At 35.4% G+C, this 17,420-nt stretch overlaps 2 protein-coding genes across 3 annotated transcripts in view; both read right to left on the bottom strand.

Annotated features, from left to right (window-relative positions):
- The window catches only part of LOC148308722 (3'(2'),5'-bisphosphate nucleotidase 1), a 116,913-nt gene that overhangs the window by 31,410 nt on the left and 68,083 nt on the right, over positions 1 to 17,420 (bottom strand). The gene's annotated exons all lie outside the window — the stretch shown is intronic.
- The window catches only part of kay (transcription factor kayak), a 57,131-nt gene that overhangs the window by 27,731 nt on the left and 11,980 nt on the right, over positions 1 to 17,420 (bottom strand). The window contains exon 1 of one of the 2 annotated variants that reach the window (XM_088261241.1): positions 14,445 to 14,899. The exons of the other annotated variant lie outside the window; for it this stretch is intronic. Within the exon in view, the coding sequence (XP_088117367.1) occupies positions 14,445 to 14,543 (99 nt within the window). The 5' untranslated portion in view covers positions 14,544 to 14,899. Of the gene's footprint in view, positions 1 to 14,444; positions 14,900 to 17,420 lie in introns of those variants that run through there. 2 annotated transcript variants of the gene reach the window in all.

Below are 17,420 nucleotides of genomic sequence, written 5' to 3'. Positions count from 1 at the left end.
AAAAATAGGGATAAGTCAATTCCATTTAGTAAAATATTACATGAGAATCTATAAATGGCTAATCAAATGACCGATTCTCTAATAAAACCACATTGAAAAAGAACACAATAGATTGGATTGGATACATTGGATTTTCGTATCCAAAAATAATATATTTTACGGGGATGTATAAAAAAGTTTTTCCTATATTTGATAGTGTTGATTTACCTTAATTATTTTTTCGTTTTTAGCATTATTTTTAACCAAAAAGAAACATAACATTTTTGAGTGTGTCCAAATCGTTGTTTACAAATCTGGGTTTTTCCACTTAGGAGTTATTTTCATATTTTGATATCTCAACATAGATGAAGAAGAATATGGATGTCAGGGTTTTTACATGTGATTAAAATAATCTAGTCAAATTATAAGCTGCATAAATTGTTTTAATTATGTTTTCGGGCGTCTCCCAGTTTGTTAAATAATCCGGTTAGGATCTTGCACGCATCAAAATAATGTAATATAAAAGGGTCTCCGCTGAATAAAAGTTTCATCAAACCAACCGCAGATAGCTCCTGTGAACCCACACAAAGGGTTATGAGAACAATGATACATGTAGGAGTTCCAAAAAAATGACTGTGTTGCTGTCAATCATAAGTGGAATGGTTAATCTAATACGCGTGTAAAGTGATCACTAAACCAGCCTTTGACAGGTCATAAGCCATGTAAATGCTCAGACTTCCATATTTTTCTTCACCATTCTAAAAAGAGACAACTAAGCCGGGTAATATTAAATTAATGTCGGTATGTTGTTGATTGATGACAATATATAAATTTTATCTCGGGACGTACAAACTACAAATTGGATAACCGCTGAGCCGCCATAGGGGCTAATTATACAATTTCTTCAACAGAATTAGACACACTTTTGAACACGAATAAGGGACTAATTGCATCGAATTGGGGGAAACTACCCCCGAACGCGACATTATACGGGTAATTGTATATTGTCACTGCATTAAATATTAATCAAATAGCACAATTGTCGCGTTTTCAAGTTAAAAAATCATTTATGTTGTATTGGGTCACATAAAAAGTCTATGCGGTGTTTTGGTACATCTTTGAACAAAAATTTTCTATATTGAAAATCAAATTTAATCAAGTACGTATTGACCACTATTATTTGTAACCTTTTGCCATTTTTCGAGTCGCTTTATGATTCCATTGGAATAGAACTTCTGTGATGATTTTCAGCGGCTCTTTGGTCGATCAATTTTTTACCATCAAGATATTTTTACAGAGACCAAAAAAATGGTAATGAGTAGAATGGTGACCGTTACACGTGTATAAAGTAGTCACTAAAACCGGCCTATGACGGGACACAGTACGTGTGAGTTTACAAAAGCCAAATATGTTGGAATGAGGAAAGCTGTTAATAAGCAGAGACTTTATTAGATGTCATTTTTTTTAAATAGCTCCCAAGGGGATATGATCCAGATTTGTGAACAAGTATTTGAACACACTCAAAACGCTGGAAATAAATTAATTATTGTACAAGAGAATTCGGCTCGTTACACAAGTAATTGGTGATATAATTCTTAAATTCTTTAAAAAATTAGGATTGACAACATTTTGAGTGTGTCCAAATACTTGTTCACAAAATCTGGATTATCTCCAATTACAGGAGTTATTTTCATATTATTTTTTGACATCTCATCAAAGATGAAGAAGAATATGGAAGTCTGGGCATTTACGGGGCTGACGACCGTCATCGGCTGGTTTACGTGATCACTTTACACACGTGTGTAAAGTGATCACTTAAACCAGCCGATGACGGTCGTCAGCCCCGTAAATGCCCAGACTTCCATATTCTTCTTCATCTTTGATGAGATGTCAAAAAATAATTAGGATTGAATTTTTGGTAAGGGAATGTAATTAATAATGAGTATTTTAATGTTTTTAATGTTTTAGAATTTAATACACCCTGGTGATGACAAGGTTATCGTCGAAACCGGTAGGTTAAAGTGTACTAATAATAAAAAAAGTGGTTAAAACAAAGTTGTTTAATTTTAAAAAGTTCATAAAATGTGCCACAAAGTATCTGCGAAAAACATTCAAGAAAATAAAATCTTAAAAATTACGCTAAATTATGATCGTTTATCAAAGATTTTAATTTTAAAAAAATTAAAAAAACATAGTCATTCGGATTAATTACAAAATAAAACTATTAGTATTCGGATTAAGGACGCAAAGCGCACGTGGACAGCGAACACAGCGAGTTCTTATAAGGCACAAGGCTGGTAGCTGTAGCTGGTACGGAGCGCACGAGATGGTCGCGCGGGTGTGTGCATTACGTATCTGTACTCACACATGCAAGGCAGCAACATAGGGTGGCCATACCTTCCAGCATACCGGGGCATGTAGAAACTCTGTCCCGGTTGCCCCGACAAATGTCCCAGTCGGGATAAGAGCCAATAAAAAATCGTGAGCTTGCAATGCCCAAGGACACAAAAACATAAGAACAGTTGAATCTTTTTGCACTGGTGTATGCAAAATATGTACGATAAATGTTCGAATGCAATAAGGAAAAAAGGCAAAGCTGAGATAAGCATTATCGATAAAATTACGTAAGGTGTGTTGAGATGGTTAGGACACGTGGAACGAATGAACAAGGAAATAACGATTTTACAAATTTATTAAGCTATTGTCGTTGGAAAAAGGAGTAGAAGACCAAGAAACACTAGGCATGATCAGGTATGTCAAATATTTAAAAGCGAAGGTCAGGAGTCGAAATAATCGGCGGGTATATATGAGGTGATGCATGAATGTGGAAGAGGCAAAGGATTTTAGCAAAGACAGAGTGGTATGAAGTTGTATTTTCTCTGCTGCCCCTGCGGAGAAGCGACGTGATGGTCAGTTAGTTAGTTTGCTAAATATAATGATAATGTATTGCTGTTGAATTGAAATATATGTTATGTACTCTAAAGCTAAAGCTATTCTAAAAATAAAGTCGTTTAATTTTTAGCTAAATAAACAGAGGCATTAAATTTATCTGTATTTTTTATTAGGTATGTTTGTAAGTAGGTTAGTCCCACTCAGTGTGAAACGTCTGTACATTACTTTTCTCAAGCTTTGATTTGTCCCGGTAGGTACCTAGACCATCATGGCAACCCTACGGTAACAGAACATAACACCTGAGAGCTATTATTATAACATGATCTTTGTACCGAGGAAGCAATGACACGATCAATAAATCCATAAAATAAAGTGTCATATAACCAAACATGGCGATATTAAAAAATAAAAACACATCGAGAAGGTACAAAATCGTAAATTGAAATGGAAACAAAATGGAAAATTTCGATTCAACGAATAACTTGTTTAAAAAACAACGTTTCTAATTATCAGGGACAATCTAGTTTAAATATTTTACATTACATATTTCTAAGGACTGAATCAGTTACCTGCTTCTAAGAAAACTAACAAAATTATAGGTTGGATTCGTGGAAAGATTGATCGACGGTGAATTATTCTTACAGGAACATCGTATCGAAAAATTCTACAAAAAATCAGTCAACGGTATCAAATTATCATTAAAATAATTAAATACCAGTATAAATTTAAATTTTACAAATACGAATGGGTTTTAGTATGTAGAAAGAATGTTTTAAAAAAGGTCCGAAGAAAAAAAAAACAACTGTTATTATCTGCAAAAATTCAAGCAAAAATATTGAAAATGACAAAATTAAAACACACAGTTATCTTCACGTTCATTGCACATGAACGTTATTCTAAATTAAAATTCATTATCTGAAAGAAATACTAAATATAATTTTAATATGAGGAGACAAAGGATTCATTAGATATCTCATGGATATTATTTATCAACGTTCGGAATGTTCAATTTAAAAAGAAAGAAAAAAACAGTTATGATAATTACTGTTTTGTTTATATAATCATACCAAAAACTCTTAAACAAAGAGCGCGCAAAGTCCGCTATGTAGACACTATCGAATGCTCACAAATTATTAACAACTGCGTACAAAACAACAAAAACAAATGTATAAAATACGCAGTGGCAATTCTCATGTCTCAAATTTTAGGTTAGAAAATATACAAAGCAAAGAAAAAGTTAGTACCAAAGTTGTTTTCCCGCCAAATGAAACGTCAAAGTGACGCGAGTACGTTTTCCGCCGCGATCAGAGATACCAACTAGGTAGTACATAAACATTAACAAAACAAAGGGCGGTATTTAGGTAGATAACCTTTATTATAAACGTGGTAATAATAAATAAAGTGTCAGATATAAACGTACCTACTCGGTTTGTTATTGATTACGCTCGGTACTTGACCGCCAATTATAAACGCGGTTTTTATAAAAGCAAAGAAAATGCGCAGTACGTCGGCCTCTGTCGCCAAAAAATCAAAGCTATAATCAAATTTTGTACTCAATTATGATAAATTGATATCGCGCATTTTTGTGAGAATAATTTAATAATTAGATGTAGATCAATTTACAAACCGGATACAAAAATAACAAAAAAGGGTTAATTGCTTGGTTTACACGTAACCTTTTAATTTAATAACCAATTAACACATGCTTTAACTTTTTCTTTTGTTTGTAAAATAAGCAAAACTTTACTCACATAGAAATATGTACCAAAGAAAATGTATCATATCGAAGTTAGTCACAATTTTACTAAAAAAATATGAATTTATTAGATAGCGTCTTATTTTTTGACATCTCAACATAGATGAAGAAGGATATGGAGGTCTGGGCATTTACAGGGCTTACGATCATCGTAGGCTTGGTTAAGTGATCACTTTACACACGTGTAGCATTCACAAATTTTATCCATGATTGACAACCACACTACTCAAATTTTTTTAACTTCTATATATATTGATCAAACTCGTAACACAGTATGTGAGAGTTCACAACAGCCATCTATGTTGAGACGTCAAAAAATAACTCCTAATTGGAGATGATCCAGATTTGTGATCAAGTATTTGGACACACTCAAAATGTTGTATTTTATATTAACCCTGATACGCTATCGGCGTATATATGTTTTACGAAACGTTTTGGATACATGTTCAAAGATAATAATTTTAAAAAAAAACGCATTAGGAGGTAAAGCCAAACTAAAAGAATTCCAAGAATTCCATTATAATCTCTGGGAAGGAGTAAAACTAATGAGCCATAACAAGGGACATTAGGGTATTGAAAACATTTCAAGTTACTATGGACCGAAGCGTGACTTATCTGAGTGAGACCATTTGTGAAGTAATAAGTGATAATGCATTATTGTAAAAGAAATATTAGTGCCCATGGAAGGTCCCGTTGTACAGTGCCTACAAATATTTAGGAGAACAGATAATAAAAAAAACATTAAATTCATGTTAGGAGAATAACGTTAGCTGTAAAAGCACTTAAACGAATGATAACCTTTTTTTTACATTTCCCCCCATGAAATAAGGTAAGAATGCATGGCTGATAAAAGCATTATCGAAAAAATAAAGAAATGTGTATTGAGATGGTTTGGGCATGTAAAGCGAATGATTGAAGAAAGAAAAGTATAACAAATTTATGAGGTAAAGGTGGTTGGTAATAGAAGCAGCAAAAGACTGTGAAAAATTTGGCACAATCAAGTATTTCAAATACTTGAAAATGGTCAGGTAAGGATTCGAAATAATCGGCAGGTATGTATGAGGAGATGCATAAATGTGGGAGAGGCGAAGAATGTTTGTAAAGACAGAGTGGTATAGCGTAATGTAAAAAGGAGCAGAATAAGACCGAGGAAAACTTGGCACTTTGAAGTATTTCGGATACTTAAAAGGTCATGAGTCGTAATAATCGGCGGGTATGTGGCGTTCTATTCTCTCTGCCTATCCCTGCGAAGAAGCGCTGTGTTGGTTAGTTAGTCAGTCAGTTTTACTTTCACATTAATAGCAACGATTTAAAAAGGTAATCTCACAAATTACATTCAAAGTGGGCTGAGGTATTTTAACAGAACCCTTTCCACTACAAATTTAGAGTTAGCAGTACCGGCCCATAATTATTTTAAAATAAAATGTCATGACTCACGAGTATGTTCACTGCCTCCCTAATATGCCCATTTTCTTCAATTAGGCACTCACGAGAGAAAGTACCAATTAACCAATATACAAATATACAGACAGCCCATAATAATTAGAAGAAGTAGGTACTCTAGCGTGGCGACCAAACGAAGGCGACCGGTTTGACTGGCTGCATGCATATCGCGCCAGCGAAAAGTGCACAACGCGCTCGAATTTACCGCGCGATTTTCCTCATCCGCGATCGGAAAATGGCGACCGTGGCGCTGCCTAGCCGCCGAGCGGCGAACCACGCGTGCCTACGGCGAGTGACGTCATCGGCGGTGACGTCAGCGGGTGACGTCACTCGAGCGAATTCCTCAGAAATACCAGCGCTCCCCTCCGCGGCGACTTTCTATTGGCTCTTCTAGCGAAAACAATGTGCGTCATCTACGCTAAGAATGGCGGGCAACATGACCGTGGTAGTACTATATGTTGGAAAGGCCGCTAGGATTATGCGCTAGCGAGTGTTTTTGCCTAGAATTTTCACTCATGAATTACATGAAATTATAGTAACTTTAAACATAAAGAGTAAATCCACTCACAAGTAGGCATAGGCTATGAAACTTATAAAGTTGAAGCCTGAGTAGGGACATGATAAACGGTGTTGCATAAGCCGTAGCTAGATTTCAGAGTAACTTGGACGTTAGGTAATTAAAAAAAAAGAAGGATTATGCGCTTCTAATTAATGTTATACTTAGTAAATACCACTATTTCTTAAAATCTACTGTGACACGTGTTTCGATGCATTCCGCATCATTTTCAAACACGGTGTTTGAAAATGTTAGAAAATGTGTTTGAAAATGATGCGGAATGCATCTAAACACGTGTCACAGTAGATTTTAAGAAATATTGGTATTTACTAAGTAAAACATTAATTAAAAATGGATAGATTTTACCACAAAGTGACTGCCGAATCAATTAATGAAATTAGGCGCTTCTGTATTTATAATAATAATAATAAAATTAAGAATAACTACTTCATAATAAAAGACGCGAATGAAAATTTAACTAGAAAATTCTATACATTTTATTTGGTTACTTAAAATAGAGATAAAATGCATTGTCATGAAATCCTTCTCAAAATAGCCAAGTAATAATGGAGGTAAGACTTGATTTTTGTACAAAAACAAAATTTAACTGTAGACGGAAAAGTAATCTACAGATAAGATAAGAACTGGTTTCTGGAAAATGTTCAGAGATAAAAATCTTAACATGATTCGTGTTTTTTTGTTGGTAGTCTTTAAATTGAAAAAAACGTCTATGTAATTAGAATTTATGTAAAAAAAACTTTAAAAATCGAAAAGAGTTCTGATAAATTCAAGTCTGCACGGTGTAATTGTTTTTTTTCTGGGGGAAGGAGGGGGGGGGGACGAGGGGGGGATGATTTAACTATCTAAAATACATAATAATTATTATAGACAAAAAACGGATAGGTCTCTTTTATCGCGCATCTCTAATCAATATATTTCTCGAGAAATTTCAAAGGGCAACAAAGTTTTATATTTCATAATACATTTAAACCAACCACTGAAATTGCATTTATGTACCGATTTACTCGGCGATTTGATTTATTGTCCAATCGGCGGGTATGTATGAGGAGATGCATGAACGTGGAAGAGGCGAAGAATGTTTGCAAAGACAGAGTGGTGTGGCGTTCTATTCTCTCTGACCCCTGCTGGGAAGCGGCGGTTAGTTAGTTTAAATTGATTTATTTTAATTTAACAAGGGGCTCGCCGGCCCAAGTCAAATTTGAGAAGGGGCTTGCGCGAACCCCTCCGAGCCCCCTAGCCTACCACTGCCTCCAGCATCACATTTCAAACACATCCAGCAAGTCTTTTTTAATCTCATATAATATATTTATATTATCCACTGACACTTCGTGATGGAATTGCATTTTTAATTTATTATTAGATTAAAACCAATATTTTTAGCTTTTCCACTTTTTTATACTTAATTTTAAAAAGTGGAAAAGCTAAAAATATTGGTTTTAATCTAATAATAAATCATATAATATGATATAATGGATCAATAGATCCGACATTAGCGAAGACACTTTCTTGGGCGAAGGCACCCGGTTGTCAATTGATAAAATCGCCAAACTAAAGTAGACAATAGCGCGTCAGGATTACTCTTGATCATCCCACGTATAAGTGGTTCAACAATTGGCGATCGACAACTCGCGTCGGGTGTTGCATCTGAGGTCTTCGGCGAAGTCAAGTGCTGCATCCGGCAGCGTGACCCCGTGAGAGACAAAAGAGGACTATAATAATCGAGTGTAATACCACTCAACATAGCCAATTAAATTCAATTAGAACTTACGTAAGATCCGCACAGACGAGAGTGCTCCGGGATGCGGTGTTAAAGGTCAACGATGGATGAAAGAATTAACTAATTAAAACGTAGGTAATATAAATTATTTAGAAATATGAATAGGTTGGATATTAATTATTTCGCATAAACAGATAATATTGTATCTACAGCAAATGTACTAATGTTATAATACCAAAATAATCAGGGAAGATATCAAAAACTAGAGTAGGAATGGCAAACAGTTCGCCTAGATTTTTTTTAACGCTTTTTATGAATGAATTTTGCCATTATGGGAATAGATTGGAGTCGAAATAATCGGCGGGTATGTATGAGGAGATGCATGAACATGGAAGAGGCGAAGAATGTTTGCCAAGAGAGAGTTGTGTCGCATTCTATTCCCTCTGCCTACGCCTTTGGGAAGCGGCATGATAGTTAGTTAGTAAATAGTAGGAATATATTCAGTATGCAAAGTGGTTGGGGAAGGAGTAGAGTGAAAAATGATGTCTATCCGTAATGGATCGAATTGATGGCTGAAGATTATCAGATAGTTACTGGATATCAACAACAAAAAAGAGTTTGGAGAATAATTGTTCCATTTATTATACCCCTAAACTAATTACAGGGTGCTGTGCAGTCAAGCTGTCACATTCATCAGTCCATACTTGGCAAAAGTGTATGGTGAGCCATTGCTGGATCATTGTTGTAAAAGGTTTTTTTGTTTGTGTTTGATTGACCGTGCCTGTTAGGATGGAGATATAGAAGGTAACGAAGACTTGGAAGAGATGACACTAATAGCAAAGCTTGCCAACACCAAACATCAAAAAGATAGAAAGAAAACCAAGAGGTCTCACATACCATTGATGAAGCAAAAGATATGATAAAATTAGCAATTAGGGTATAAGAGCATGGCAATATACTACGCATTATGTAACCCAAGTCGGGTGCGAAACAAAACGAAGAACCGGAATCATAAAACCAATAGTTTTATCATAAATCATTATATTGGTACCTATTGTATGAAATGCATAATAAACTCCCAAGGTTGCGCTGATCACGATGCAAAATAAATGAGCCAACGAGACACGAAGTGTTGATATGGAGACAAAGGCGTTTTACTTATATAAAGCATAACTGTACATACTGTAAAGCACGGGGCATACGTGTCCTGCAAATCAGACACTATCGTTCGGAAGTAGGTCAGCTTGGACACGAAAGTTGTCCAAGAATGGAATTGATTAAATAAATAGATAATGTAGGGCGACAATCAATCGGTATCATGGAAATGGCGGACAGAATCATGATTGATTCAGGTTCTACGCACATGAGTCTTAAATTGATGGAAAGCAAGCGAATTTAAACAATTTTGGGATACTTTGCCTTGCCCTGTACACACCGCATGTGAGATCGCAAGTATCATTAGCAATGCCAATAGTGTTCGAGAAAAACCGCTGGTAAAGCAGAAAGCACGAAAGTGATTGATAAAATACGCATAAAGTACGAATACATTTTAATTAACTATAAACTTAAATTCAGTCTCGGGCTCAAATGGTGCATAGGGCACTGCGTCGGATGGACACGGTGTTAACTTGATCATTTAGGTCATCGAAGCCAAGGTGCGCCCAGCGCTTAACAAGTACGATATACTGCAAACTTGTACGACTTTTCTAATACGTTTAAACTAATTGAAGGTAACATTTAAATTTATTTCGCAAATTCTTCACTGCTGCGACGCGGAATTCGGTTTTTATGTCACAAATGTTGCTTCATCGTGGAAGATGTCTTCACAAAATTATGCCAAGTAAACGAATCGATCGAACGAAATATGTACATCTTGAAAAGCGACGGTAAAATTGGGCCGCCCGAATTATTTCACAAACGGATGTCGAGGATAATGTAGGGGAAAAAAGTGTGTAGAAAGATGGTATTGAAATATTATCGAGCTGACGGAGAGGAGCACTGTAAAGATGGCGAGCTTTGCACAGGTGCAGCGTGAGCTCGGATGAAATAATACAACACATCGTCATTGTTGCCTGATGGCGTCATCATCAAAATTACATTGCCGATGTGCTGATATGTTCCAGAGTACTTATATATACACTGTAATGAGTACGTACCGGGTATAACCAATCGCCAGATTGAATTGTCGATCGGATGTAAGACGGAATATTATATAATTTTTAATTTATACGAAACATGTCCGATGGTTTTATTTAATAGGCAATTCGAGACTTTTGTTATAAGAAAACTATGATAGAGATATGACAATTTCGCTGTGGCAAAACGGCGTTGTAATGGTGAAACTAATTGAGGGTGTGGCGAGGAAGTGCGCAGATTGAAAGAAGAAATAACATGACAGTTGAATGTTGACGACATTTTTTTAAAATCATTTATGTAGGCACGTATGTATCATAATTGAAAAAAATATGCATGATATTTCTCAAAATAAATTGAAATAATTTATTTAATAATTAGTAATTGGTAATTTTAAAAAAAATATATTAATAAATTGGTTTCAGAAACACACATTTATTGAAATTACCTAACGTTTACGTGACTCTGAAATCTAGCTATGGCTTATGCAACACCGCTTATCATGGTCCTATTTAGGCTTCAACTTTATAAGTTTTATGGCCTACTCGTGAGTGGATTTACTCTTTATGTTTAAAGTTACTATAATTTCATGCAATTCATGAGTAAAAATTCTAAACAAAAACACTCGCTATAAAGACATGTAATATGCAGTGAAGCTACTTACGTTAAGAGTATGAAGAAGGCGTGGTTCGTTCGTGAAAGAACTGATCTTAATGACCCGTTCGTTCCAAATATTCAAGATCCATATCTTAAGACAATCTTATACACCAACCCTGACCTGTTCACAAGTTTACTGAATCAAATATTCACGGATTCACTGGTAAATTATGGACCAAAAAAGCTTGAAGTTTTTGAGCCCTACGATTTATTCGTGAATCCATGAATCCGTATTTTCCTTCCTCGTCCAACTAAAGATGCATCGTTCAATTGATCCAGTTTTAATGAACGGATCTCTCAAATCAACAGATCTACTGATGCGGATCTTAACCATCTTGTATAAAAAAGAAATTAGGAACAATGAGTCGAATATAATCCCCAAATTAATAAATATAAACCCGTATTATAATAAAATTAACGACCGGGAATTCTTGAGCAGTATTCCAATGCTTTCTAAAAACAGACAACGTAAAATAATGCGATAATAAATTGTCTTAGAATTGCAAATTGGATTATGTACAATCAAAATGGCATTGCGGTATTAATGGTGGTTTCCGGGTGTCACCTTATTTGTGAGTTATTACCGGTTTCAGCTGAATGTTGAATTGTCTAATTGTGTAGGTAAGATAAGGAATAGATTGAAAGTGGTTGTTAAGGAGAGATTTCGCAATACAAGCAACCACCCACGCCTATACAAGACAACACGTGTACAAACAATTGAATTTGCGACATACATTGTTCGAGTAATAAAGGAATTAGCAATAATTCCATATCCATGAGAGTCCTTACGTACATAACACATGTCTTGTATCTGTATGTATCTTTAGAGGAATGCCGAGGAACTGATGAATGTTGACGGACGGCAAAAAATATTTTTTAAATGAATAAAATGTCAATAATTCTACAATATAATCTATAATTTATGTATGTAATTTTCTTATATGATAATATTTTGTATTGACAATCGAAATATTAGTCGGATTTAGAACGGGAATTTTCATAAGTAGTCAGTCGGGTTGTGGTCCCGTGGTTAGTGTCGCAGACTCTTGAGTCAGAGTTTCTAGGTTCGAACCTATCACAATTTGATACCAACTTCAATAATGAGCTGCTTAGGCTCGCTCACAGAAGCACAAATATTTCTCTTTTTATTAAGTTGTTTTTTGTTTTTTTTTTTTTTTTAATAATTAGTATTACCTACTAATCATAGTTGTCATCGAAAGGCGTTCGGGAAAGTCGACAAACATCCAAATTGGAAAACATCGCGACGTACGGAGCTCCCAAAGTAAACGGTTTTCACTTACCTTGAACTGTGACATACATACATAACCGAGTCGCCATTGTTTTTCATTCTAATGTGTCAACTTTCAATATCAGTAAGTGTGCGTCAATTAATAACCGGCGTAAGTGCTTCCGATAAATTAATACATAGAAAATCATTATACAATATCAATATTTTTTTATAAATTAAATATTCAATAATTTTCTCCCTAAAACAAACGTGTGGAAAAATCATTGTATGACAGAATTAAAACGAAGATAAAAGAAAGGAATGTAAGGCTAAACTAGGGATAATTGAAAATATTAAGAAGAGTTCTTTAAGGTGGTATGGACACGTGGAACGAATGGATAACGAGAGAGTAACTAAGAAAATATATGTGGCAAATGTGAGCGAGGATGGCCGAAAAAGACTTGACACTTTCAGATCAATCAGAACCTAAAATCTGGTGGTGTCAAAAGTTTACGTAATCGGAGGGCATGTATGACTAGATGTAAAGTAGGAGAGGAGTGTTTGTCAGGGCAGAATAGTGTGTTCCATCCTCTGCCTACCCCTGTGGAGAAATAGCGTGATGGTAGTAGTATTAGAAGTAGTATAAACTCAATACTATTAACACGTAAATTAAAATAACGGTTCAAATTATAAGCTACATAAAAAAATGAAAATCATGTTTTCAGGCGTTTCCCAGTATGTGAAAATAATTTATGGTTCGGATCATGCATACAAATATAAGGGTCTCAGCTAAATAAAAGCATTGCTCAATCCAACATAGATGGCTGTTGTGAACTCATATGTACTGTGTCGTGAGATTGATCAAAATATCGAGGAGTTCCAAAAATTCTAGTAGTGTAATTAAGTGTCAATTATGGGTAGAAAGGTGATGTCGGTAATGACGAAACCCGGTCACTGGTCAAATAAAATATATGTGGAAAAAATTTAGTTATTATTTTATTACATACAAGTACATATGTATGTATGCGTATTTTACTCACGGTTCATTCAAGTATTAGTTTAAACAAGTGTTTTAAAAGAAACATAAAATGTACAGTAATGAGCATTCCTCGAAAACGGAATGTATAATTTCTGTATCGACAAATAAAAGCACTAAATAAGATTAAAATAAATATTTTTACACAATACCGATTTTAAAAATGTCGTAAAAAGTGCTAAGTAATAACTACAAACGCGCATTTTTTAAGCCCGTCGACACTATAGTTTTCGGTTTTCGAAATTTCAAATTTGAATACAGAATGGAACGATCGTTAGTGACGTACCCGGTGTGCTTTAAAAACCGGAATTTAATTTAATGCGTTAGGTGCTCACACAATATACCGAGCTGCAAGTAGCTACCTACGCACAAACATGCGTGTGTGTGTGTGTGGATATCTTTTCAGGATATTTTTTTATTATAAAAATGGTCGGTTATCTTCAGCTCAAGAATCATTGTGCAACATGAAGAAGGCAAGAAATTATGTTTCTTCGACCCCATAAGCAGTGGTGCATAGGGCACCGCATCGGTTCGACAATTACACGAAGGCAAGGTTATCAATCTCGCGTTACAAATTCCAGGATTGCAGGCACTCGCGGTTGCATAGCCGTACTTGTAATAGCTTGCGTCACTTAGTTACGTATTTTGCGCAATGAAATGAACAAATACTGCTTAAAAGCATTTTTTCATAAATCGAGTAGTATATGAGTACCTGCGTTCTCACTTTTTGTCTACATTGCTATTTTTCATTGTGTGACGTCATGACACGGCGTATTACTCATCGTTATAAAAATAGCGTAATAAGAGTATGTAAATAACGAAGATTAATAAATATACATGAAGAAATCACAAAAAAACTAATGTTTCAAAACGTTAAATAGATTTATGCATATTACATACCAGTCAAAGTTCATATTAGTAGGAAGAAAATCCCGTGTTGAAAAGTTGAAAGAGCATTCTGATAAAAGTGGGATTAAAAAGTTTATAATTTTAAAGGTTATTCGGGTGAATATTCGAAAAACTCACCATCTTTTTATCCTCAGCCTTCCAGTCAAACATGGTGGCGAACATCAGGCTGTCATCCAGATCGACCGAGAACTGGGTGTATGGAACTAGTTGCGACATCAAACTTCTTCAGAAGGTCCCCGTTCTTATCGCGCGACCACCTCCAGTCACACGACCAGACCGCAAAACCGACCAAAACAAAGTCAGTCGTGACACTGGCCGAAAATTATTCACGCAGCGAAAGAACGAAAATTCAAACAGGAATTTAGAATTCGGTTTTGAAAAAACGCGGGAACGAGTAAAATGTTGCCAGGGTTGTTGTTTTCGATGATAGCAGGTAGGCACTTATGCGGGAGATCGCACTTTGATTGTTGGTTGTTGAATCACACACGTTATCAGTGAGTCACGGATCCGATAGCGGGAGACTGCGGAACGTCTTGTGTGACGATGCGACGGAGTGTTTTTATCAACTGGTCGCGGATCGCGAATCGCGCAAGTTTTTACGTAGCGCAAAGTCGGAGGGGGGGAGGCGGTCATAACGAATGTAAACCAGTGTAGGTAAACTGAACGAGCCGACGCCGCCGGAACAGAATCCGCTCGGATTTAGTTCAAATCGATACCAAGAACGCCAGGAGACCAGAACGTTCCGTGACCGGTTTCGAACTCGAATTCGAATAATTGGCTTTTTCGGCGAAGTTCCTTCTAGACTCGGATAATTGCTTTCATGGTTGGAGCTCAGTAGTAGACTATCGCAAGCCGCACTTGGCAAATTGTTAGGAGAATTGTCCGAAAAATGTGGGTATTCAATTAGATGAAGAAGAATATAGAAGTCTGGGTATTTACAGGACCTGTCACGGGCTGTTAACTGATCACTTTACACACGTGTAAGATTCACCATTCTACCCATGATTGACAACCACACTACTATTTTTTGGAGCTCCTACATATCATAAATCCCATGACACTTGTGTGAGTTTTATGCCAAAATACACTTTCAGAAATATTTTAACATTTTACAATAATCTCTACAGGCCCCAAAACTTTTGTTATGAGAAAAAATACTACTTGTAAACTTTTAATTTTACTAACTTGCTTCAGTTTCTTGGATCTTCCTTGAGACATCTAGAGGAAGACAAAAAAAATGGATGCTACAGAAAGATAACATGATTCGAAGGCATCTCCTAGGTGACGTTGTATATGACAGAAGGACAGACAACCTGAGGACGAGGAGAGCTGACCCCAACAGTCTACAAAGACGATAAGGAGGGATGGAGCCAGGTAGAAGAAGAAGAAGTACTCGCTTTGGTTATATGCTAGTTATAAAATCTGTCTAAGTTTCATAGTTAACCTAAGATATGAATGTATTTAAACCTACTGATTTATGAATACTCAAAACAAAAATACTAACTTCCTAAGGAGCGTTACTCCAGGGCCAAAAAGTTAAAAAAGTCTTATATATGGACTTGCAATGGTACACTTCTAAGCCGTCTTAAATGGGCGTTTGAATAATAAGCGAATTTACTAACTGTAACCAATAACAGAAAATTGATTAAAAAAAAGCAGTTTAAGAGAATGGAGAGCCTTCAACGGATATCTTTTGTGGTTTTTCATGGAAAACGGACTTTTTTGGTCCAAAAAAAATTGGAATTTAAAATTTACCTATATAAATTAAAATGTAAAAGCATGTTTGTTAAATTTTTTAAATCTTCAAAACTAATTCATCGATAGTTTTGAGATTTTGACGCAAAAAGCATTCGAATGTAGGCGTGTTTTTATATAACTATGACAGGGAATAATGTGTTTTTATCTCACTTTTTATCATTATTTTTATTTTAGATTCCAATGGCAGCGCCATCTGCTGAACGCAATATCAACACACGCTATCCTAAACTATGCTCATGGCAAACAGCTTGCTTCTTAACAGCTGCCGTCATTAAGCATTATTACTGTTTTCGATTGCATTGTTTTCAGTCCTTCACAGGAATTGTGAAATAAAACATATTAGAAAGGTGTGTTTTCTACTTCCTTTCTTTTCCGTTAAACCATACTGAGCCACAGCAACGCGTGGCCGGGTATAGATAGATGAAATTTAAGTCGAAAAGCGGAAAACAAAACGCGACATGATTTGCAAGAAAAGCGCTTACAATATCTGGTGATCGATTACATACAATGGATAGATAATGTGTTAGCTACTTAGTGCAGATATCTTTACTATAGGTTCTAGACTTTTATTTCTAACGCCTTTGTGACTTTGAAATGGATCGTATGTCGATGTATAAGGAAATTAAAGATACCGATGAAATTAATATTTGCATTTTACTGACGTTTTTCATCACATACATAATTACAAATTACACCTTACAACAAAAAATATTTATAAAACCATATGAAAGAAAATTATTTGTGACATGCAACCAAATACCACATAGCCGAATGATGCGATCCATTTCAGATCCACCCACCTCCATTATCCATTTATAAATAGCCCCTTCATACATAGTTTCGTTATTTTATTTTTATTTTTGTATAAAAAAAGAGAAATATTTGTATTTTTATCATTTGCACAAATATCTAAATTTCATACCATTTCTGTGAGCCTCAGTGGCTCATTATTAGAAATAGGTATCAAATTGCAGTAGAGTGGGTTCGAACCGAGACACTCTGATTTAAGAGTCCGAGACACTAACCACGAGACCACAACCCGACACTTTTGATTTTGATGAATTTGATGACTTTATGGATAGTGGAAGCAGGCTGTACAACTTTGGTGTATAATAATCAAAGAGGTGTGTGTAAGGTTTTGTTTGATGTCTTTCTGTGTTTTCATCCTGCATTTTTATGCACAAAAGCAAAAAAATTGATGTGTTTTTTCTTGCAGTTTTATGTACAAAGGCAAAGTTTAACCCTTTCCGGTCCTATGTCGAATGTCATTCGTCATTTTTTTCTTCATCAGTTTCGTGTTAAAATACAAGCAAACATATTTTTTTCTCACTCGTA

Source organism: Brachycentrus maculatus, unplaced genomic scaffold, assembly GCF_059751285.1.
Source record: "Brachycentrus maculatus isolate JH-2025_06_01 unplaced genomic scaffold, ASM5975128v1 h1tg000152l, whole genome shotgun sequence".
Classification (NCBI taxonomy): domain Eukaryota; kingdom Metazoa; phylum Arthropoda; class Insecta; order Trichoptera; family Brachycentridae; genus Brachycentrus; species Brachycentrus maculatus.
The sequence above is the reverse complement of the archived record's forward strand: the minus strand, read 5'-3'. Positions and strand labels throughout refer to the sequence as shown.